The sequence below is a fragment of the Crassostrea angulata genome, chromosome 2 (assembly GCF_025612915.1).
Source record: "Crassostrea angulata isolate pt1a10 chromosome 2, ASM2561291v2, whole genome shotgun sequence".
Classification (NCBI taxonomy): Eukaryota; Metazoa; Mollusca; class Bivalvia; order Ostreida; family Ostreidae; genus Magallana; species Magallana angulata.
Window position 1 is genome coordinate 48,679,812 of NC_069112.1, and position 26,674 is coordinate 48,706,485.

The 26,674-nt window shown below is 32.7% G+C and overlaps 1 protein-coding gene and 3 pseudogenes across 1 annotated transcript; 2 read left to right on the top strand and 2 right to left on the bottom strand.

The window, feature by feature from the left end:
• Positions 1 to 30: 30 nt before the first annotated feature.
• Positions 31 to 1,538, bottom strand: LOC128173822 (uncharacterized; annotated as a pseudogene).
• Positions 1,456 to 7,455, bottom strand: LOC128174442 (uncharacterized; annotated as a pseudogene).
• A 5,850-nt stretch (positions 7,456 to 13,305) lies between these two features.
• LOC128172576 (uncharacterized) lies at positions 13,306 to 16,358 on the top strand (annotated as a pseudogene).
• Positions 16,359 to 24,350: 7,992 nt separating this feature from the next.
• Positions 24,351 to 26,674, top strand: LOC128173647 (uncharacterized). Its single transcript, XM_052839320.1, has one exon. The coding sequence runs from the start codon at positions 24,360 to 24,362 to the stop codon at positions 25,953 to 25,955; it is 1,596 nt and encodes a 531-aa protein (XP_052695280.1). The 5' UTR covers positions 24,351 to 24,359; the 3' UTR covers positions 25,956 to 26,674.

The window sequence follows — 26,674 nt, forward strand, 5'->3', positions numbered from 1 at the left end:
ACATTCACAGAAGTAGATACCTAATACACACCCCAAATCAGTCTTCCTCATCTGCAGACATCACATCAGACTGATCGCTGTCTTCTTCTTCATCATGATCATCATCTTCAGGTGGAATTGGAATATCTCTAAGCAGTCTCTTTACAGTGTCTTTCACTGCTACTTGGAATAGATGAACATCAAAGGAGAAGGGCGATTTCTCAAAACCTATAAAGGAATTTAGAGATCGCTGTTCAGGAACCCAGGGGGGAGGTTTTCTTCAAAACTCTTATCATAGCCTGAATATCTTCCTCAGATGATCTCTTTTTATGCTTGGTATTAATTTTTTTAATCGATAGCATATTGTCCTAATTTTGGACAATTTGTTGTATCACTGGGGCTGCTTTGGAAATTGCAACTATCGAATTTTCAGTCTTGTTTGCCCCTAAACCTCTTATCAAGTCTTTCAGTAGTTTCACCTCATTTTCTTTGAGCATGTCTGCAGCCTTATTTTTTCCCTCACCACCATGAACATTGACAAATGATGCTGCGCGGACACGTAAAGCAACATCTGGGGGTAGAGTTATTTCTGTTTTGAGAATGTAGTCAATGCACTCAGTGAAATATTTTGACAATGCAGAGTGGGAATAAAAAAATGGGATCATTGTTTTCAAAATGATATTTGTTTTTGTAATATTACCCTCATGAATTGTGTCCTGAAGTTGTAGAATAACAAAATACCATTGGATGTAATAAATGACATAATTATAAAGATCATCTTTGTGCCCATGGTCTTGATCTCGATATCTGAAAAACATTTCCACATGATTAACACTAACTCTGCATCCCTCCCTCACTTTTGTCAAGGAAATTTTAACGTGAAAAAGATTTCCATTTATTGAGATGGGAATTGTGACTATCTGTTCATCAACTTTTGATTGTACAGTGAAAGTCTGTTCTCCACTCTGTACTGATATGTTGATATGGTTAGGTTCCTAGAAAAAAATTGAATAAAGATTCTCTTCAAAAATTTTGTCATAAAATAATTGATATACATGTATTATGTCATTTTAGAATGAGTCATTTTCATACCCTTATAGGTTTCAATTACTTTTTAACAAGCATATTGTCCTTCTGAAACGCAAGAAACACTAACATTAATACCAACCTGAGATTTAAAAGGAATGTACAGGTCTTTTAAAATTTCACCAAGCAGACTTTCAAAAATGTCCTGTTTTTCTAGTCCTGTAAAGATTGTTCACATTTTCCGGAATAGCATGGTGCACAGGTTTATCAGACAAGCTGGTCATGTGAAACTTCTCCATTCTGTAACTCAAGAAGTAGGAATGGCCGACATAGATAATAAAATCTTCATGTGCCTATTTTAAAAGCAAAATTGTTTTATGCCATTTTATGATACTTATGAAACTGAAATAAAAGCCTTTTGTCATCTAATATGCACTATGAACTAAACATTTATGAATAAATTACCTTAAATCTACTCTTTACATTTCCATTCACATTGGACCTCTGAATTTCTATTTTAAGGTGAGACAGGGTCCCTACATCTCTTCCGTGATTTAACTTCAAGAACTTCTTGCACATTTTCTGTGAAAGGATCAAATATCTTTGTTAACATAATTTGATGGTATGCAGATAATTTCAATTTCAAGCTGTACAACTTTCTTTTCTTTTTTTTTCTTTTGCAAATCTGATTTATGAATTATGAAATTACCTCTATAAAATCTTGCAATGTGTGAAACAGTTCTATTGTTTCCTGTACTGTATGACAGCCATCTCACAAGGCTTTAGCACCTTGGAATCTCACCCTTGTTAACTGCTCCCCTCCTACTGGGACTTGTAGTCTTTCTAATTCATTTGCTAAGAGGAAAAATTATAACAAATTTTTTTCATATATATATCCTGTTTCTCACAATTATTATATCAAAAGTACATTTTAAAAGGTATTATCCTAAAATCATCATGAAAATTACATGTGAAACCAAATCATAAATACTTTTTCTATTCAATTGAAACAAATTTAAAAACGCTCTGTATACCTCTGCCTGCTTTTCTGTACCACTTGTTAATCCATTCAGTATATTCCTGAAGTATATGAAGACAGCCTTCATATGAACACTCATTGTTTAATGATAGCGGCAAGGAGTGAATTTTTGAAGGCTTTGCCATTTCCTCTTTGTATATATGCGGAATATGGCCTGGTACTACCTTGGAAAGCCATTGGAATCCTGGGATGTATTCTACCATAATTCTTCCTAAGAGGACTTTCAAACTGTCTTTGTAAATTTCAACTTCAGGTTCACTGGGAATGAATCTACTGACATCTTCAAACACAGGCGGCCTTTCTGTATTGTTAGAAAGTACTGGGGATATCCTGTTTATTACAAAATTTGAGGCAAAAAAATGATAGTGTTTGTCTTTGTTGGACATTCTTATGTCATTGGTATTGATATTGACCCTAATATCCAGATTGTCCCCATTACACTTTCCACTTTCGCCCCGGCATTGTGATGTGGACTTTATTGAGTCTCTGCAAGAGCAAAAAATATCAATGTTTAATCAATTTCAATTTAAGAAATAACCAGTTTAAAAAAACATAATATACAGTTTTTATTAAGTTTTATTGAGTAACTTTAAAATTTTTAATTTTGGTTATAAACAGTTAAAAAACATACATACATAATACACAGAATTTATCAAATTTATTCAGTACCTTATTATCTGCATGATACCGAATTGCTAATGTTGAATACATTCTCTGAATTCCAGAGGCTAGAGGGTCTCTGCAATCTTTTTCTCTGTTGCATCCATCGTCCCTAGAGAAGTGGAAAGGACCTCAAGAAGGAGAGGACAGCATTCTTGCATCTCTATCACACATGCTGAGAATAGATTGCATTCTTGTAGAATATCTGCACCTTTTTTCAGAAGGATGCTTTTTCTTCCACATATTAATTTGCGCAGCTCTTTGTTAATGTTTTGGCTGTATTCACTGAAAAAATTTATATAGGACAAATGTAAAATCCTTTTTTAATGTTTGAAAATCCTGAGAACTGATCAGCGAAAAGATTATGGTTAATTTCATGTAGATTGCAGGTAGTTTAAAAAAATTTTACTCAGTAGTTAACTATAATTTACTTTGATGAAAAAATTAAATTGATTTTTTATAAATAAAAATATACATTATGGTATACATCTGAAAACATTTAAAATTTTGGGTTTCCAGGATTTGAACCTGGATGTTCTCAACTAATTTGTTGACAACATGCCATATTACCCATTGCAAAACAATATATAAAGAAACAACATGCATAAAAGATTTTCTCATACAAACTGCAATGGATTTCCTTCATATGTGTGAATGTACAGATATTTTGCCATCCTCACTCATGTGCTATGGACGCTATACCATTTCCTCTTTTTGTGATCTGTTGTTGAAATTGAAACTGCTGAAAAATAAATAACACATGCAAACTAAACTAATCATAACAGTGGTATATACTGCATAGCTGATGTTGAAATTGGATTTATTCTAATGAAGAGACAAGAACAATTTAAAGATTCATTTGATCTGATATACCACTGTCATGTAACAGCATTGAACTTCATATAAAAAAGCAGAAACTTTCGAATAACAAACAATAAAAAATAACATAACAATGAATACATATTATAAATGCAAAATATCTTGACTTTACCCGTGCAAATCTCCATTTAAATACACATATGGCATTCATAGATTTAAAGTATTTCAAGGGCTGGGGACACTTTTGCTTTTCTTAAAAATGGTGGTTGAGGGCAGGGGAATGACCTGAGCTATTTTTCTAATGGTCTGCACAGATAATGTCAAGATACATGAAACTAAGCTTGGAAACTTGCAAATTTCAATCAAAAATCACATACCTTCCATTTACTGGATTGGTAATTTTCGCATGAAGTTTGTCATCCAGTATGTCAGAAACTTTCTCTGACACATTCTGTAAATCCTTAGGAGTATAGGAATGGTCTGTTGATACAAACAGTTTACGACATGCCTTGGTGGAACTCGACTCCTCCGTGGCTGAAGTTGACTCCTCATCATTCGTTGAAACCTTTAGCTTTTCAACTGACCTATATTGCGGGTGAGAATATGTTACTGAATAAAAGTTGGTTGAAAATTAAAGGGGTCCTGATATACAGCTCAACATTGAAACAGCCTGCATTTTTCAAAAATTAGAAACAATTTACATATTTAAACTGTTTACATTTTGTTGACTGACATCATTACATGGGAAATATTGCAAATTATAAAGTCCATGATCATTTCTTGCAATGCATCTTTTCCAAGACTTACTTCATCAGCTGATCTACCACAAAACTCCGCTTCTTGGTTTGGCCTGACCGTAACTGCAAGGGTGGTGTCTTAGCAGATCATTTACCTCTGTCTACGGGGGTTGTTGACGTTGATATCGTTGTCACAGTATCACTTGTTTGTGTTTTGCAGGCCTTTATAACATTTTCTCGTATTGTTGATATTTGGGAGATTGTTTTTACGCAATTGTCGCAGATATTCTTACTTTTAATTCTAGTTAAATCAATGTTGGAACTGACGAGGAATGTAATGGTATTTTCTATTTGAAACAAAGCACATTTCTTGCTAGAAAAACTGTAATATTTACTTTTTGCCGTCCCACAGCAGACACACAGCGGATAGGGTGACGCCGCTATCTTTACTGTCATGTGACTTGAAATAGTGCGGTAAATCGCCGATTCTTACACCGTCTGCTTACGAGGTTATTTTTCGCCAGCGGAAATGGCCGAGTAGTTACGATTGATGAAAAGTGCTACCAGTATTAAAGTGTCATATATCAATGAAATTGACATGAGCTCCTCTATCTACAAAATGAATGCAATAAATATTCTACCAATTTATACCCCTCAAATAACCAGCCAAACCCCTGGTTCTCCCTTTATTTCAAAATTTTGACCGGGTCTTTCCTTCGAAACTATTCCCTGCCACTTTTGAAACCAAAGTGAAAGTAAGCAGTTCAAATCAACAACTTGATATTTTTTGGATTTAGATCTAGTCTAGTACAGGTAAAGAAAATGTAGTTTTTGCAGTAATGGAGGGTTAGTAGAATGTGGTCTTCTCATTAACATAACTATATATTGCTAAATAATGCATCCCTACACACAATAACTCATGTCGTGAGGGGATGCTCCGCCTAGCGGTGCCCTTGTTTAAAATTGATTTGCTTTACATTAAAGGTACAGTTTTTGATAAAAGAGTGTTCATATCTGTAGCCAAACTTTAAATTGTTTGTCCACACTTTTATTATTTTCATTATTTTGTAATATATTGATTGTACCATTCATTGCTTTGTTCATTGGATTAAAAAACGATGTCACCTGTTCTATAGGATATTATGATTTCATCCCACAGTTTATATTTATATGCTTTACATTAACGGTTTACCTTATGATTAAAAATTTGTCATTTGCTTAGTTATGCTCTGAAGTTTTAGTATGTTGTTTTCATTACGCTTTTTTGGTATTGCATTTATTGCATCATTTATCATTTTGTCCAACAAATGGAATAGACGGTGTCTATAATCACATTTGATTCTTCCCTTTTTATGGAGTTCGATACAAGTGTAAAGATCGCCCCAATGAAAACTGTAACAACTGTGATTAAAAAAACTTAATTATATATAACTTTCACAAACATGCTTACCCAGTTATAATAAAAGAAATTACTAGTTATAATCAAGTAACAGTGACGACTGTGTCTGTATTAATAGTGTTAGTACAATACATGGACAGACACAAGTAATATACATGAGCCAATGAAAACGTGTGTTTTGACATCTGGTTAACTCCCTATTTATCTATATGATACACTTTAAGTTATCTTTTAGATGTAATCAAAATTTATATAGTTAAGTATTTTCAACAGTACTGCCAAAATTCATTGTGATCAAACAATTTAGTAATACATTGAAATGATAATGATATCATATTTGTTTTTATTTACAAAAAATGTTTACAATATAAAAGTGAACTTCATATTCTACTTTGACTTAATAGTTGATTTAAGTGCATTGTTACACTCAGGAGTAAAATTGAATGTTTTCGCTGGAACTACAAAGTGAAAGAAAGAGATAAAGAGCAGATCAGTACAGTAAATAATCTGAAATTTGAATCTGAATACCACAAATGATTCCACATTATTAATAGTCTTCTACATGGGGTAAAAACATTTTCCGTCAATTCTCTGCATAATTTTTCTTGAATTACTTAGATAACCTGCATTTACAGGAATAATGTTTTAAAATAAAAGCATAATTTTAGAAGGATTAATGGTAGATAATGGTATCATCTAAGACACTGACTGTGATACATGATGTAAGATATCAAGATATATCCAGAAAATTCATATTTAAAAATTCAGATTCATCCTGCTTTTGATGCTTGTACATTTGTTCGTGGTAATGAAGGTAGTAAAATGACATTTGAGTGTAACTTTGTATTGCAAGGAAAACTGCAACATTTTACATATTATCTTGTATGCATATGCATTGTATTTTCAACACACTTTTTTCCTTGTTATTTGTGGTGCAAAAAAAGTTGTTCCATCTTAAAAACGCGATCATTTTATATACTTTGAAATGTTTTTGAGCTCAAAGAATTATGTACTTTCATAAAGCAAACAAAATAACATAATATTCATCTTCAAATAAAAAGTCACATTAAAATAATTTAATTCATCTATACATTTCTAAAATGTTGTATTTCAAGACTCGGACGTAGACACTGGAATTCGTGTATGTTGCAAATAGTTTTGACAAACAAAACAGCGTTTAACATTAAACTTATTATCTTGGTTTTCTGACTACGTCTTATCAATTGTGATTTAAACAAAAGCATGTAACTCGAATTCTTAATACTTATTACAACCAATAGAAAACAAATTAAATAATAACATAATGATAAATCCAATCTAAGGAAAATAAAATAACACAGTCGTTGGCAGCAAGAACTGAAAAGGAACTGAATGGAATTATCTTAAACAACAGAAGCATTCTTAACACATCCAATGTCACAGCCATAATGAGTCAAAAAATCAAATATTTAGAGATGGTTATAATGCGTTAGGTCTGGTTTATCCAAACTTTTTACCTGGTTGAATTAGAAATACGATATGTTTGGAGGATTTAGAATGGAAAGAATCCCCAGTTTATTGAGAAGCCATATTAACCTAAAATATTCAATAGGATATTCAAGCAATTCTTTTAGATTTGGTAATATACCATTTAGAAAAGACTCTCAATCAACAAGTGTTTCTCCATCTTTTAATTTTGGGACTTCTCGTAACGCGGTATCTAGGTTTAGGGATCCGTTTCGTAATACAGCTTTTACCTTTGGGAATGCTCCTCCAAATGATGGCTCTGCGTTTAGAATCCAATCTAATGGAGACATTATGGGGTTAAACAGTATGCCTCGTAGTAAAGGGTTATTTGGAAGCAGCAATGATGCAGGCAATGTTGTTTCGTTTGGAAATAGTATGCCCTCTAATCAACCAACAGGAAGTTTGTTTAGAATTTCAAATAACCCTTCAGGTATTACGTTCGGGAAAGCAAATTATAAATAATAATTAAAAGCTTGGAAAATTATAATATTGATATGAAGAATATTACGACGCCGTTGAGTAACTTCGATAGTGTTGCAACCTTAATTATTAAAAAAAGGTTTTACGGACTTGGAAAGAGATTTCAATTCCGGTCTTTCGTCTCTAAGATGTTTTATAAATAAACGGATACATCATTTGATGGACAGTGCTTTTTTCAGCAGGTATACTATAAAGAACACTTTTTGTCAAAATTGTGGATTTTTATATCAGTCCTTTTTTGTCTAGGTCGAAGTTCAATTTTTGTGTGCAATCAATTATCATTGTTATTAAAAGTATAAAAAAATCTTCTTTTATTATATATGAATTGTAAAAATTCTCGATGGGGTATTGCGTTTTCTGATATTTGTTCATCATTCTGTTGTCTTTTTTAAAAAAAAATTATATGAACATTTACTTTTGAAAAGTTTTTCATAGGCAAAATACTGGGGTTTTTTTTTTAGCTCAACTGAGCCAAAGGCTCAGGTGATCTTTTCTGATCACAATTTGTCCGTTGTCTGTCGTTGTCGTTGTTGTAAACTTTTCACATTTTCATATTCTTCTCAAGAACCACTGGGCAGATTTCAACCAAATTTGGCACAAAGCACCACTAGGTAAAGGGAATTAAAGTTTGTTCAAATGAAGGGCCACGTCCTCTTTAAAGGGGAGAAAATTGAGAATTATTTAAAATTTGTTGGTATTTTTCAAAAATCTTCTTCTCAAAAACTATTCGGCTTTAAAAGCTTAAACTTGTGTGGAGGTATTCTCAGGTAGTGTAGATTCAAGTTTGTTCAAATCATGGTCCCCGGGGGTAGGGAGGGGCCACAAGAGGGGGATCAAGTTTTACACAAGAATATATAGAGAAAATCTTTATAAATCTTCTTCTCATAAACTATAAGGCAAGAAAAGCTCAAATTAAAATGGAAGCATCCTCATGTAGTGTAGATTAAAGTTTGTTCCAATCATAGTCCCAGGTGGTATGGTGGGCTACAATGGTGGAATGGATTTTTACATAGGAATATATAAAGAAAATCTTTAAAAATCTTCTAAAAAACAATTAGACCAGAAAAGCTCAAATTAAAGTGGAAGCATTCTCAGGTAGTGTAGATTCAATTTGTTCAAATCATAGTCCCTGGTGGTATGGTGGGGCTACAATGGTGGAATGGATTTTTACATAGGAATATATTGAGAAAATCTTTAAAAATCTTCTTCTCAAAAACTATTAGGCCAGGGAAGCTCAAATAAAAATGGAAGCATCTTCGGATAGTGAAGATTCAAGTTTGTTCAAATCATGGTCCCTGGGGGTAGGGTGGGGCCACAAAAGGGGGATCAAATTTTACATAGGAATATATAGAGAAAATCTTTAAAAATCTTCTTCTCAAAAACTATTAGGTCAGGAAAGCTCAAATTAAAATGGAAGCATCCTCAGGTAGTGTAAATTCCAGTTTGTTCAAATCATGGTCCCCGGGGGTAGGGTGTGGCCACAAAAGGGTATCATGTTTTACATAGGAATATATATAGAAATTCTTTAAAAATCTTCTCAAAAACTATTAGGCCAGGAAAGCTCAAATTTGAGTGGAAGCATCCTCAGATAGTGTAGATTCAATTTTGTTCAAATCATGGTCCCCGGAGGTAGGGAGGGGCCACAGGAGTGGGATCAAGTTTTACAAAGGAATTTTTAGAGAAAATCTTTAAAAATCTTCTTCTCAAAAACTATTACGCCAGAAAAGCTCAAAGTAAAATGGAAGCATCCTCAGATAGTGTAGATTTACGTTTGTTCAAATCAAGATCCCAAGGGGGTAGGGTGGGGCCACAATTGGGGGATACATTTTTATACAGGAATATATAGAAAAAATCTTTAAAAAAAATCTTTTGAAAACTATTTGGCCAAGATATCTCAAATTGGTGTGTAACAATCCTCTGATAATGTAGATTTAAGTTTGTTCAAATCATGGTCCCTGGGGGTAGGGTGGGGCCACAATGGGGATAAATTTTTATATATGGAGAAAATCTTCAAACATCTTCTTCTCAAAACAATTAGGCCAGGAAAGCCCAAATTTGAGTGGAAGCATCCCCAGATCGTATAGATTCGAGTTTGTTTAAATCATAGTCCCCCGGGGTAAGGTGAGGCCACAATGGGAGATGGATTTTTACATAGAAATATATAGAGAAAATCTATAAAAATCTTCCTTTTAAAGACTATTTGGCCAGAAAAGCTTAAACTTGTGTAGAGGCATCCTCGGGTAGTATAAATTCAAGTTTGCAAAATCACAGTCCCTAATGGTAGGCGGGGCCATGATGGCGGTTTGAATTTTTACATAGGAATATATAGAGAAAATCTTTAAAAATATTCTGGGAAAGTTTTCGGTCTAAAACTCAGTACTTAGTATGAAAACACAGGTTATGCAGATTTAAGTTTGATGAAACCATGATTCCCTCGAGAAAAGGTGGGCCACGAAATGGGGGGAGGGTATATAGGAATAGAGAAATATCATCTTAAAGGTACAACAACAAAAGGGGCTTGGTATTTACCCCAAAAAAAGGTGGTTAAAATTTGGCAGATTGTAAATTTTTTTAAGCAAGATCTACTGGACTTAGTTGTCAAGATATTTTTATATTGTGTTGCTAATTTGATCAGAATTAAGGCAATTGTTGCATAGGTGAGCGATGTGGCCCCTGGGCCTCTTGTTCATTAAAGAAGGCGAGAAGGTCATGAAAAGTTTGGGCTTTATTATTTTTTTTTTAAATAAATTGCTCTTTACAAAGATAAAGGAAAATGTTAAAATTTAGACAAAAGTTAAAATTTAGACAAAAGACGTGTGCATTTTTTATATTTAACAGTCTGTAATTGCCAATAGGTATATATGCTTTTCTTAAAGAGTAAATTTTTTCAAGATTCTGTTCTTTAGAAATGACTTCTTTGTTCATTAGGATGACGCTTTAAAAGTCCTAATTAGTCAAAGTAATTGCAGTCCGACATTTTCGAAGTCAGAGAGTGAATATTGCAAAATCACTTTCTGTCCCGTTTTCCATAAATAAACAGCTATTCTGAATAAATTTATATTAAAAAAGACTTGATTTGATCCTACCAGGTAAACAAAGCTTTTTTTCTTTGCAACACTTTCTTACTAGTAAATAAGTCGAGAAATTTCTTTTCAAGAATTCAGTCTAATTTTTTCCCAATATATTTACGATTTAGAGCCAGAATCTACTCATGTATTTTATTTATAAGCGTTGATAGTGGGCATTATTTAATGTATCGCAAATTAACAAAAGTTATCTTTGTTTTGTTCTGAAGAATAAATGATAATTTGCTATTTGCAACTTACTTTTAATATCCTATCTCTTGAGCAAATAAAGTTTTGAAAATTTTCCTTGTCAATTTGAATTTGCCTGTTTGAATCTCTCTACTAGTCTAATGACTTAAAATACAAGTTCAACTGTATATTGTAGCGTTCTCATCCATTGGTCTAAGGGAAATAACTCCCAGTGAATCTCATTTTTACTAAATGTGTCCTACTGAAATAATACGCCAGGACTAAAGTTTAGAATTTATTCACAGTTAAATATCCACAGTAAAATAATACAGTAATTATAAATCCAAACTAAAGTAAATATAAACGATCCCCTTTCACACGCAAAAAGACTGACTGACCCACTCAATAAAATCATTCCCCTATACATACTGTGTGCCAATTGCTCGCGAGGAGCAATGCGTTTTGACCATTACGTAATACTTGAACATTGCTTGCGAGGAGCAATGTTATGTAAAGAAATATACACAAACATAATGAAATAATTAAATGCCGTTATAATATGTTTTACATTACAATGAAAGCATAAAGTTCTGTACATCTCAATGAGAAAAAAGCTATTTTTTCTACAATTAACTGTTTGTATCTGATGACATAATGAACATGTTGGATTTGGTAGCCACTTGATTCATTCTACCATAATCAATTATTTAATGTTTGATACATGTATTTGATTTTGAACAGTAACGTTGTTTAAAAACTGGAAATGTCTGGAATGGTAAACGCGAGATATTTATATTGATTTTGTTGACACGTTTTGTCCTACTTTCCAGCTATGAAATATTTGAATAAATTAATAAGGACTTTTTATTTGTTCAAAGCAGATTCCATGAGAAAACGAAAATATGATTCCCTAGTGTTACACACGGTGTAAAAAGCCCATGATGAAATCCTCACTTTGTAACTTTTTTCGGATTTGTTAGATCAGAAAAAATTAAATGTTTCTAATGCTATGTCTGAAATTATGAAATTTTGCAAATTTTACCAAGATAATATTAAATGAAATCACTTTAAAATATGCAGAGTAAATATCAAAGTAAGCTACATGTAATGTATAAAAGCTTATTTATTGGGGAATTAATATTGATATCGTAGATATGATTAATCGTTTGAGTATTAGATATGTAACAGCCCGACTAAGATTAAGTGATGAACACGTTCTAAAAACATATTCCCACAGCAATCTGTACCCTCTCAGCTTTATAACAGAATTCTGTAATATCACAGAATGCCCTTGGCTTGTTTACAATGTATTCCTCCGCTCTGCACCCTTACAGCTCAAACTCGAAGCATGTAGAATGTTACAAACTACAAGATTACCATGTGATGTTTAAATATTTCAAATTTAAACTTACACTGACTTAGTACCTTGATTTAGATCCTGCGTTCTCTTTTCTGTCGAAAAAAGCGATTGCTTTCTTCTCCGGTTTGTAATTTTAAAGAATGTTTCGTATATGTTTTGATAATGTTATTTAACTAATGTTCTTACGCGAATAATTTATTGCAGTGTTATATTAGATAACTTCAACTGGTATCAATCGCCAGTTAGAACGCTTTACTTGGAATGGCGTTTAAGCGTTGTGTAACCGGATTTTAATGCATAATAAAAAAAAAGCATCAGGTCAATTTAAGGGTCCTATTCCTTTAAATAAATTTCGAATGGAATGTAAACATTCACCATTATAAATCTTCGTATGAAATCTGTTTTCATTCCTGTGAATTTTTACTAGTGAAAATAAAAATGGGTCAATGAAGATATCTTGTAAATTTTCTCTTTCACCGATTTAAATTGCACTTTTACACTGGTACAGTGTATGTGTATTTTTATTGAAAATCGGCCAAGTATGCTGCAAGAATATCTTTGGACAGACTATAGGTAAACAGGTTTATTTATAATTTATTTAATAATATCCATAACCTACTAGTATATTAAAATAATTCCTTTTTATAGTTTCAAATAGAATTACATACAGGTGATCACATGTTTAGTTTGTAAATATGTTGGTATTTAGAATCATCTGACTGAAAAACGATGTTTTTAAATTATCTATTTTTTGAATTGTTATAATTTTGTGTTTTTGATTTATTTTAATTTTTTAGTAAATCCTTATGTTTATTTCAAACGTTTAGCGTTCAGTTCATTAAATTTGATATTTTTTTCTTGGGTGTTCTTTGCTTCGGGGCCGTCAACCCAAAGAAAGGGTTCTAACCGGTGTTTTTTAAAGTTTTTTTGGCAGACTTTAATCTAAGATAAATTACAGTACGAAACGTACTAAATCTGAAGAACATGTGATCACCTGTTCCTGTTTCAGATTAAACTACCTAATATCTAAAAAACTAACTTCCTATCGGCGTCTAACCATATTTTTTTGCGAACAGGTTGCGAAAGAACGTTATTTGAAGAAAATTAAGTTCACCAAAACCAAACGCTTGATTTCAATGTAAGTTGACTTTATTCTTATAAAGACATATAATTTACATTTTTTTTCAGATTTAAAGTAATTGACCCAACTAGTTTTATAAATTATCAAGAACTGCGTCTTAATTTTATCAAAAAGTTACTTTGTCTATGGTATCTATAATTACGTTTAACAAAAACTCGGAACAAACAGTTCGTTTTGATAGGTGATCGAAAATTGAGAGACATTGTATTCTGTTTTATTTTTTGTTTTCTGTTAAACTTATATTTAAAATGGTTTTCAGCACAAAGTACAACTATGAGTACCTTTCAAGGACAAGATGTCGTCTGCTGTCAATTGTGTCCAAACCCGGTTGAACACCACTGTAATCTTTGTTTTGTTGACCTTTGCTCTTCATGCATTTCCATCCACATGGCAGACAAAACAAAAAAACATGAGATCGTCGAGTTTATCAACAAAAAGGAAGGACCCCTTCTGCCTGCATGCAAATCCCACAATAAAAATCGATGTGAGATGTTCTGCAAAGATTGCAATGAACCAACGTGTGTACTCTGCATAACAAGTACACACAAAAAACACGACATCGCAGATATTGGAGGAATTATCGAAAACATCATGCATCGAATTTACGCTGATCTTACAGAGATGGAAAATGATATTGCTCCAGCATACAGAGGTGTTATGGCAGGTGTACCTTCCGCTGAATATGATAAAGTTCTCTCTGCCATACAGAATCAAGAAGACGCAATCTGCAAGATTGTGCGTGACATTGGCAATCAAATGCGGGAAGAGGTTACCAAACAAAAAGACCAAACCAAAGAGAATAGAGAAACAGAGTCGTTGGCAGCAAGAACTGAAAAGGAACTGAATGCAATTATCCTAAGCAACAGAAGCATCCTTACATCATCCAATGTCACAGCCATGATGGGCTATGAGTCAAGAAATCAAATATTTAGAGATAGCTATAATGAATTAGGGTTGCTTTATCCCAATTTTTCACCTGGACAAATCAGAAATGATCAAATTTACGAAATGTTTGGAAGATGCCAGATAAATAAAACTTCCAAACCACTCAGTTTATTGAGAAGCCCCAGTAACACAGAACCATCAAGCATTTCCTCTGCATTTTGCAATATGTTCCAAAAGGAAGGCTTTCAGTCAAAAGGTGCAACCGGAAACCAAAATAGTTCTCCATCTTTTAATTTTGGGACGTCTCGTAATCCGACTTTTAACTTTGGGAGTGCTCCCAAAAATGCAGGTTTCGAATTTTGGGGTAAACCCCAAAATGCAGGTTTTTTTTGTTTGGTAGCCAACAGAGTGGAGGCTCAGTGGGATTCGGAAGTAAGCCTCGTAGTGAGGGATTGTTCGGAAGCAGCAACACAGCGGGTCCTGGCTTTTCGTTTGGGAGTAGTGTGCCTTCTAATCAAACACCAAGTTTGTTTGGAAGTTCAGGCTTTACATTTGAAAAAGCCAATCATAAGTAAGAATAAGAAATATTAAAAAGTTAAAGGAATTGTACGGAGAATATGAAAACGTGTTGTTTCTGTGGATCCAGAAACTTCCACAGCACTGCAATTGAAAAGCTTAAACAAGATGCTATCACGTTTGTTTAAAACTGCGTTTTATTTTTTATCGGAAACAGCTTTCCATGTAAAATTGAGTTTAGAAACATTTCGTTTAGAGGAGCTTAAATTACCAGGATGGTTATATTGACATTTACGACAGTGCTTACTTTTACCGTTGCATGTTATTTTCTAATAGATTTGCGTTTAAATAAAACTAAAAAAAAAAAAAAAAGATCGTAAAGCTAAATTTTTGTTGCGGAATGTCCACTGCTTACAATAATTTATATTGGCATCTTGTTTCGAAATGTTTTCCTTATACTAACATATTTAAAAACAATTCTTAGCTATTTTCAATACATAATTTGCAAACATATGGCTTATGTTTGAAATATTTCAAATAAAGTCGTACAGTGGACATACTTCATTTTGCTATACATGGGCTGCGTTTTACAAAAGAACTTACGAATTACGACCAAATTAATAATTTGTTATTAATCACAAACTAATCAATTTTTAATGTTATATCTGTAATATATAATAATGGAAATCAAAATAGTTGTAAATAAATGGTTTTATACAGATTTGTGTTCATAAATGACCGTTCCATGAGACTAAAAATATTTACGACTTTGTCGTTAGTTCTTTTGTAAAATGCACCCCTGGTGTCGGGCATTTTAAGAACTTAAAAAAGTTTCTTTTGAAATACGGTTTCAATTTTTCCGACACTTTAAGTGTTATTTTTATAAATAAACCAATACATCAATTCATGAACAGTACTGAATGGACTCAGCAGGTGCACAATATTTCTTTGTATTGTTTTTAGCATTCTTTGTCTAGATAAGTATCAAAATCTTTGTATGCACTTAATAATAATTGTGGTTAAAATTATATTTAAAAAATCTAGAGGTGTTATCTATGTATTGGAAGCAGTTTAGTTGTGTGATTTGTAATATTTTGTAATGTTTAAAGCAACCTTTTATAATACCATATTTACTATAAAGTGTTTTGTTCGTTATCGATGAGTATGTTTATTTATTTAAGAGGGCTAAAAAGTCATTGTCATTTTAGACTTCGTCAATTTCCTTAAAATGAATAGCTGTGAATAAAGATACAAGGACATGTTTAAATATTAAATCTTAATTTTTTTGTTCTTTACATACATGCAACAATAGCTTATGTTCTTATGTTCTAAAATTCATATATTGTAAATTATAAGGTTTATATACCTCTGATGGGTCACTTGTTGACAAGCCAGCCTCTTGTTTTCTACGTTTTCCTCTCCATAAATGAGTGATATTCTACATGTATTTAATTTTTTTTAAATGTATATTCCAGGAAATTCTGTGGGCAAATCTGTAGTACATGTAAGAACGTTTTATTTATATTTTCAAGAAAAAAAAACTAGCGCTTCAGCATAGATCCATGTACATTGTAGCAACTACATTTTTTGGAGAAATTAAATGTAATAAAAGAGAGATAAAATTTGCTAATTTGTTACTGTAAATTAATTCATTACTATTTAGAATTCAAATAATACATTTTTTAATGTTGTTAAGATTTTTCATTTTATTTGTATTCATTGAATTATTATTTTCATTTATCTAAATAGTAAATATGATGCTAAATTTGTAAACATAATTAATGATTTCTGTAAGATTAATCTGACCTATAGCAATTATTGTAAGCGCGGGCATCATCAAAGATAGGACGGCTTAATTAAAGATTATCAGAAAGCATATCATTGTCATCAAAAAGAAAAGTCTGTGAAGTTTTCTTACCAAAACACCAAATTTAATGCAAACTACATAATCATTATCAAATGCTGTTGTCGTAAAAGTATTTACAAATTTGTTGAATTTAAGTGTTTCCATATCTGAAGAGCGGGCGGCTTGTCAAAGCTGTTTGATAAAGACTGGATTTAAAACATACAAAAAAAGAAGTGAAACTGTAGTCGTTGAATTTTATTTTTTTTCATTAATCTTAATAGTAAAAATGTTGCTAGATTTGTAAACATGATAACTGACTTTTGTAAGACATTTCTTAACAATAACAACTAGCATGGGCATAATTAAACGTAGGACGGTGAAAATAACGTTTATCAGAAAAGTGATATCGTTGTTGTGAAGAAAAGTCTGTGAAGTTTTTGCCAAAAAAACACAAATATAAAGTACATAATCATTATCAAATGATTCGTTATCGACACGTAGAGGTTTATGTTGCCTTGTTATACAAATACTATCTCGTTTTCAATTGTCGTAAAACATTTACAAAGAATTGTTTACACATCAACCAGCTGGCAGCTTGCCAAAGCTGTTTGATAAGACTAGATTTGAAACCCGCAGAAAAAATGAAAGTGAAACTAAACGGAGATTTCTGTACCAAAATGTTATATCATTACGCACAAATCAATTTATTATTTCACCGTGCATTCTGTTTTAATTGGTTAGTTAGATAGCCGTCAAATTTTGGCGCTTCTAAGGTGCATTTTATTATCATGTAAAAATACAGCCCTTTTTGGTATTGCGTCATGATGTAAAATTAATTTAATTGGTTTTATTTTTTCACTTTGACTGCATAACGTTTATAAAAAGTTATTAGCACATATAGTTATGCAGTTTGCATGAATACTGTCATCTTTTTAAGACTTATTAACTCCATGCGACCCAAGTTTGTATGTTGTCTTATGGAAGGTACAAGTTTAAGGATTCTCATTATAATCTGAGTAGCAAAGTGGTGGCATCAAAGTGAGTCAACAACATTTTGCAGATTAGATGCATGGCATACCTTGTAATTAACAAGAAAATACATGTAAATAAGTATCATGGAAGAGGAGTTCTTTTTACCAAAAATGTAATAATTACTTTTTAATTGTAAACAAATTATATCAGAACTCTTTGATTAAAACAAGGCGACCAGGGTCACCTTAATGTAAAATGTATTTAACACTAAATCTTTAAAAGTTTATTGTTTTATGTTTTTTGCGCAAAACTATTTGGTATTGATACAAATTATCAATTTTTCGAGAATCAGTTGGCTAATACACAAAAAAGGACCAAATACAAATGTATCATACATTTTTGTCCAAAATCTACAATGATAAAAAAAAGTGTTTCTGGATACTTCACTTGATTATCAATTATACGGCGGTTGCATGCATAACTTCAAACTTTGATATTCTATATGCGTACATATTGTAGTCAGTTTGTAGTGATCCGGTGACAATAAAATATTATTTCTTTGACTTCTTACTATATTCTAAAATATAAAATATATGATGACGATCTGCTAGAACTTTATTATACATCATTCACCTATTTATTGGGTCTTATGACGATAGTGAGTTTATTTTCCGCAAGACAGCGACTATTTCACGAGGCGGAGCCGAGTTAAATAGTTGTTATCCAGGGAAACTATAAAATTGCTATCGTTCAAATAGACATTATATTCGTATTTTATCATACCAAAGACAACTTTATAAGTCGACAATGCAGAGTTTCGTGATGGTAAACATAGTGTTATCGGACTATGAATTAAACTTAGCGCTTCGGATTACATCAGAGGTGTTCCGAAACTAAAAATTGAATGCTGCTATTGAATAGTTTCGGTGACAATTCACCACAAGCAGATTGTATGAAAACTAAGTCGTGGTTAGATAGAATTCATGTTCATTCGTTGCAGTGTGCCTACAGTGTACACAAATAAAATCTTGACAAGCAAAAGGAAAAGGGGGGAAGGTAACTTTCCAAAATCCTGAAATTCCTAATCCGGGGGGGGGGGGGTAGTAGGTAAACTTTTAAGTTTAATTTCACTGTTAATAACCTTATTTTCAATCCTATTTTTCAATTGTCACAGAAAAGTTAGGGTGGGACTCCATTTTTATTCAATTTTTTGTATGTAAATTTAAGAAAAAATCAGGCACCCTCCAGCCCCCATGATGCTACGTGCATTAGATGCTGTCATTAGACAGTAATACCCGTACCGAGTGTTTGCCTCCAGATAACACTGTTTTGTACCAGTTTAATTAAAAATGAAGGCCACATGCAAGTTCCGGTAATACATTTAAAACTCATGGTTTTCATAACTGAAGGATGAGATCCCTTCCAATATGATAATACACGTGAATAGCACTTGATGTGGAATTTTGGATTGAACTGTTTGCATGTGAATTTTAAGTTTATCAATAATCTTTTCTTTTCATGTCATAAAAAAGTATAATGGTCTATACAATTATTACAAACAAAATCAAATTATGCCCCCTCCATGCGGCAGTTTCCGGCTGTACATCATCGTGTGCACGGTTTTAGAGAAGGGGTGGAAGTGAGGGGTTTAGACCCCCCCCCCCCCCCAAATGAAAATTCATTTATATCAATTGTAAAATTACCAAACATACACCCCGGACCCTAATGCCCTTACAGACATGTAAACGCTCTAACCCTTGTGCTTCAATTTTAGGTAACATTATTTGGCGGGAAAATATTAATTTATATTTTATTGTTTATTTCAATAGGAAGTATACCTCACAATATGCAGGTGTCCTCAACCACCTTAAAGCTGTTATTTACCTTATAAAATAGTGCAATGGGTTTTGAAGAATAGGTCATAAAAATACATGCATGTTACAACTAACTGATCTTTGTCTGAAGTAATGTACACACCACATGTCTACAGGTCTCATTAGCGAGTACTAGTTTTACCCAGCTCTTCGTTTAGATAGGGTTTCACATGGTGTATACATACATCTTTTTCATATGCAGAAAAGAATAAGTTAACATACATAATCATTTATTTTGTGATGATCAGCTAATCATATTGTGCTCTATTTGGATTATCATTATGACGTTGACCAAGATGGCTATAGGTAAGCATAATACATGTTTAGTAGCACAATATTATGAGACACCGGTATGTACATAAGTATTACTTTCACTTTCTAAATAAGTGATCTTTCTTTGTCAGCATACTGTATCATCATCTTTTAATATTTAAATTCGCTTATCACCTTTACCTATCATATCGCATTTGTAAAGTTTCTGTCATTTTAATTGCTCTAAAAAGAGTTATTTTTTATTTTGTCAGACTTACACTTTTGAGTTGACCCCATATTGACCCTGTGACATTTCGTATTAAATTTGTGTATTACATGTAAGTGTAGAGACTTATCATTTTTATATGAGTTATACTAGGAAGGAAGGGGTCTTTCTTTCTTTATTTTTTATAATGCATCAATACAATATATGCCATGACCCTAGGGGATTGCTCTGACCCCAAGAAACAGGAAATTAGAATATGGATCCATTTTGAAAACTATTAATCTTACGGAAAATGAGAAAGGATTATCAATTAACGTACAACGAGAACTGGTTTTAGTTAAGGGTTGCAAAAGGTCTACCGTCTGCAGAGTTTGATGAAGTTATCTCTGCCATGCAAGACCAAGAAGATGAAATCTGCAAGGTAGTGCGTGATATTGGCAGCGCAATGCGAGGAGAGGTTACAAAACAAAAACAAATGTTTTTGTTTTGTAACCTCTTCTCGCATTGCGCTGCCAATGCAGTCCTCAAAAGTGGAAACAGAAAAAGAAATGGATGAAATTATCCAAAATTACAAACGAGTTATAAATTCACTTAATGCTATATCTGTTATAGGCTATCATTCAAGAAATGCAAAATTCAGAGATGGATTTAAAGAAATGAGGTATCCTTGTCTGCAATTTTTAATAAAGAATGATCAGATATTAGATATGTTTGGAGGGCTTCAAATACAAACAAACAACGAATCAGACGAACAACCATGCACGCTGACATCTGTTGAAACCCCTTTCGTTCTTAACATCATAAAGAGTCCTTACCGCGAAACTTCATTGCTTTGGAGAATAACATGTGATGGAGACACAATATGGGTTAGTGGAAACAATGGCACAATCATTCAATTGGACAGAATTGGATCCATTTTAAAAAATATCAATCTTACGAAACATGTTATAGGATTATCAATTAACGTTCAGCGAGAACTTGTTTTTTGTTTTCATTAAGGGTTGGGCCGACACAAAAAATTGAAAGCATGAAAATAATAGTGAAGTGGCTATTCTGGAGCTTTCTTGCTGGCGTCCTTAAGGTCTCTATCACACAGCTGATTGCAATCTTTTGATAAGCATGCGCTCTTTGGATAGAACGCGAAGCAGAGTAGTGAGGTATTCTGGAACAACGGAGACTCAGGTGATCGAAAATGACAGTCAGGGGTATCCGTTGTTTTCTGTTCATACTCAAACAGTGCTCCATCTGACTAAAAATGGCAATGAAGATGTTTGTGTAGCCGACTGTGCTAGAAATGCTGTCGTCGTGTTTAGTTCTTCTGGATATTTTCAATTAATGTACAAAGGCAATGTAACTATACAATCTATGCACGGATTGTTTAAGCCTCTCCATATCGCTAATGATACAAAACTTCAAATTCTTGTTGGCGACTTTCGAACGATCTAATTCACATAACAGTATGTAAAGGTAACTTTGTTCGTTTCATCGAATTTCCCTGTAAAAGAGGCGTCTGTGTCGATGCTCACTGTAATTTGATTCCTGGAGACGATAGAACTGGTGAAATTCGAATAATCATATATGACAAGTAAAATAATTCAAGATGGCTGGCCAAATGCAAACTTCAATTTGTGACTAAAAACTTGTATTGTTACCAGTAACATCACAGTTTCATAAGATAGATCCAGTCTTCAGTACACATGTATCATACTTTTTTTGTAAAATTTTGAATTTTTTAATTATTTTTCATGAATAATATTACGAGGAGGTAATTTGCCTTTCGTACTACAGTAAAACACGGTTATAGCGAACACGCTTATAATGAATTGACGCTTACAGCGAAGTGAATTTCATTCCCCAAGACTCTATTTCATGTTGTAAACTTGACGGATATAATGAATTACGCTTATAACGAAGTTAAATTGCCCGTCCCTGGGACTTCGTTATAAGCGTGTTTTACTGTATTTTTTTTTCTTTTTAACCTAAACATATTTTACTGAGTGTAGCAATTTGTCTTGAATGCAACATGATTATCGAAAGAGCATCATACTCTATATATACTTGGGTTGATTTTACAAAAATCTAATATATGAAATGAAATAAAATGTATATACAGAATGTTGATAAAACAAGTCGGTTTTATATTACTAATGTTTAAGTTTGTGGGGCATGGTCACGATTTTGGACTAAATTTTTTTTTCCATTTTAAATGTTTACAAGGCTTGGGTAAGGCATTTCAATTGGTCAACCAAAATGTAATTGTCAGTTGTTGAGTTATAAGCGATATGCAAAGTTCACAATTATTTGTTATGTAAACAGAGCTTAGAAAATGTTTTTTCTTTACATTTTGAATTTCCTGGTTTAGACCAAAAATGAATGTAACGAATGCTAGGATTTTTTTTTATATTTAAGTTCAAAACGAATTAACAGATAAAAATCAGCTTAAAAATAACTTTACTGGTATATTGAACCAATTTAAACTTGGCACGTACTAAGTGTTAAGAGGTAGCGTGCACAGTTTTTCATACAAAAGATTTAAATAAAGCGTTTTATCCACTCAATAGATTTCCTGCAGTTGGTAACATGGTGTGATTGTGCCTGCGCAATAGCGACCAAGAAGTGATTAATCAATTGTATGAATGACATGCATTTTATTTGTTGTTTCCAAGCTACCATTGTTTAAAAGTATAAATCGATCATACGAAACATTTGCACTTGCTACAATGAATATTATCAAATTTTAGATTAGATATTCAAAAAAGTGTAACGTAGTTTAGCAAAGAATCATTTATTTATTCATTATTACGGGCTAGCAAGCCGAAAGGTAAACGGATAACTTAAAATAAAAAAAAACCTGTTGAAATGTTGATTTGTTCTCGACTAAAGACAGTGGCCAAGAAAACCGAAAATATTTTTATTAAAGTAGTGAATAATACGATATTGCATGCTTGAGATTCATATGACAATTTAACAAAACGTATTCATAATTTCTACTTCATATGTGTCAAAAAGCACCATGGTCGTACCTGTAAACATTCAAATATGTAAACTGAATATTGAAAACTCTATTAATGAAAACATTCACGGTGTGCCAAGAAATTTTGAAAAAAAAATTAATGTAAAATTTTACAAAATGCATTTAAACACAGTCAATGACAGATGAGAAAACTAAGTTAACAATTTCACGTTAAGTGTGCATTCAATCAGTTAGCATGCAATACACCTTATTGAAAATACGAACTATACATATATACCATGCATATCTTCCAACTGTAATTGGTTTTATTGTTAATGAATACTGATCGATCTCTAAATGTTTTTCATGCAGCATTTTCAAAAACTTTTATTTCTCCTATTTAAACATGATATAATGATTATGTGTGACCGATTTTTCGAATCGAAAATACGAGACCTGACATGATTGCAAGGATTATACAATACGCTAACAAATGTGTCCATCTGTCAAATGATATACACTTAATGTCCAAAACACGATCGACACTTCCTGATGTTATCACATTCGTAATCTATCAGATAATAATAATACAAGTCTCCATATTGATATGTTTCTTAGCAGTTGAGCAAGCCGCCTGCTCCATACCAGAAACTTCTTTCTCTTTTGGACATTACATATCTTAATTAAAAGCGACCCAGTGTTCCAAAGTAAGTTCTGTTGATTTTTTATTTGTATTTTTTTTTATTTTGTCCATATTTATATCACACTGAAACCAAATAATTTTAAAGGGGCGTGGTAACGATTTTGGTCACAAAAAATTTGTTTCCGATTTCACCGTTTACAATCCTTCAGTAAGGTAATTCTAATAATCCACCAAAATCTGTGTGTCAGTCGTTGAGTTAAAAGCTAGATACAAATCTTCCAATTATTTCCTATATAAACAAGCCTTATGCCTTTTTTTGTTTTAGACCAAAACCAGATGTGATAAACGCAAGGAACTGTTTATTTATGCTTGAAACAAATTTTAAAAATATTTAAAAATAAGCTTTAAAAAGAATTTTACTGGTATATTGAACCTATGTGAACAAAAACAAGGCACGAGCAGCCTTGTTTAGATGACAAAGAATTGTGATCTCTGTATCTTGCTTGTAACTCTACAACTGATACTCGGTTTATCTTTAGAAATGCATTTCTAAAGCATTGTTAACAATAAAAAAAAATTGATCCATATAGCTAGTGTACAGTCTATGATAATTTTGGTCTCATTTGGAATGTTGGACGACTTCAGCTGAAACTCGAGCACGAATTAATAGTCTCTTTTTACAAATATTTACATCAATTGTTTGACAATACAAGTTTGATTATTTTGAAAGTATTTCTTTACTTGTTAACCTAACAGTGTTTTTATTTCTTTTTTTAGGTAACGGCAACAATAATGAATACCATTCACGGACAAGATGTCGTCCGTTGTCGGTTGTGTGCCAATCCCGTAGAATGGCATTGTAACCTTTGTCACGTGGACCTTTGCTCATCATGCACTCAGATTCACATGCAGAACAAAACAAAGAACCATGAAATCGTTGAGTTCATCAACAGAAGAGAAGACCATGTGTTGCCCAAGTGCAACATCCACAATAAAAAACGATGCGAGATGTACTGTAGAGACTGCAATGAACCAACGTGCGTACTGTGCATGATTAGTACTCACCAATTTCACGAGATTAAAGAGATAGATGAAGTTATAAAGGACATTAAACAACAAGTCATTGTTGAAGATATCATTGCTCCAAAGTACAATAAGATAACCAAAGGAAGATTAACCAAGGATTTTGATGATATTATGTCGAATATTCAAGATCAAGAGGATAAAATCTGCAAGGCTGTGCATAAAATTGGCCAAACATTACGAGATAAGATGAAAGAACAAAAAAGAGACTTTGAAGATAACAACAATGCAATGCAATATATGACAACCGAAGCTGAAAAAGAACTTAACGAAATCATCCATAACTGTAGAAGTGTCCTTAAATCTGTTGACGCTTTAGCAATTACAACCTACAAATCAAGAAACGAATCATTTAGATATAGGTTTACAGAAGTAGGACCGACTTGCCCAATATTTTCACCTGGTGTGGTAATTGAAGACCAAATTCAAGAAATGTTTGGAGAATTTCAAGGACAGACCAGCACACAATCTATCCCCAAAAATATAATTGGTAATCCAATCTGTTTAAATATAATTAAAAGTCCTTATGGGCTTGATTTTGCGCTATGGGAAATAGCATGCACTGGAACAGAGCAATTCTGGATAAGTGGAAACGACGAGAAAATTCATCAAATTGACAAGTGTGGAAATATATTAGAAACGGTTTCGGTCAAAGCTGCTAATGATGTATCTTCATTATCTATAAACAAACAACTGGGCCTTTTATTTGTAGTGAGGTGGCCTGATACAAAAGTTTACAAGTATGAAAGTAATAGAGTCACAACGTTTTTAAATATTTCTGACTGGTGCCCTAGAGGACTGTGTCATACGGTAAATGACAATCTCCTGGTAAGCATGCGCTCGTTGGATAAGAAAAGAAGTAGAATAGTAAGGTATACCGGGACTACAGAGACACAAATAATTGAAACTGATAGTCAGGGGAAGCAACTGTTCTCAGTTGGTGAAAGATACGTGCTCAAACTAGCCGACAATAGGAATGGTGATATTTGTGTGTCTGACTTCGCCGGGAAAAATGTGGTGGTGGTAGATGTCTGTGGAGATCTGCGTTTCAAGTACAGGGGCAATATCACGAAACGTACACATAACAAGCCATTTCAGCCCTCCCATATAGTTACAAATGGTATCCAACAAATACTTGTTGAAGATTTCCCAAATGACATTGTACATATCATTGACAGTGACGGTAAATTTATCTGTTATATTGAGTATCCGTGCAATGGAGGTATGAGTATCGATACTGACTGCAATTTGGTCGTTGGAGAAGAAGAGACGGGTATCATCCGGATAATTAAATACATCGAGTAAAGTTTTCAGTGACGTATTTACATACGTATTATTTGAATATCTTTTTGTTGGCTGGTTGTTTTTTAACATAAACTACATTTTTTATAGTAAAAGTCACTTAACATGAATCTAATCAACCGAAATTCCAAAATATTTTTTTGATATTTAGAAATACATAGAATTCCTCATGCCGCATTGACGATAATTAACGCATGCTTTCCAAACAAAAATAAATGAAACGCGCTCAGTGACACAATATGTGGAAATAACTTTTATCTAATGTATAAGATATATTGTTATTTTACTTTTTGCTTTGCCTTTTCTGGTTTTCAAGACCACGCCTAAGTAGGAGAAGCAAGACATCCAGGGATGGTTTGCAGTCTGAACAGAAACAAATAAAATGTAGCTTACGTTCAATGTGGGCTGTAGAAAACTAATCGCTAAAGACTTTTAGTCTCGTACTTTATATTATTAATATATTTTGTATGAAAATATAATTAAATCTTTATGAAGTTGTGATACAAATATTTGGAGAATCCACCATGTCCACAAACAATAATACTCTATTACTGTGCTTTTTTACAACAAATTTATGCATGCATATTCAGTACATGTACTAGTATGTGTTATTATTCATTGAGCATGCTTTAAAAAGACACTTTTTCATGCATGTACATGTATTTAGCAGAATAAAATTGTTATTTTGATTTATTTCTAAGGAAAAAATAGTCATCAGTCTA

What these genes read in the sequence shown, in the direction of transcription:
- LOC128173647 (XM_052839320.1), top strand. Translation starts at nt 24,360, where the DNA reads ATGAATACCATTCACGGACAAGATGTCGTCCGTTGTCGGTTGTGTGCC.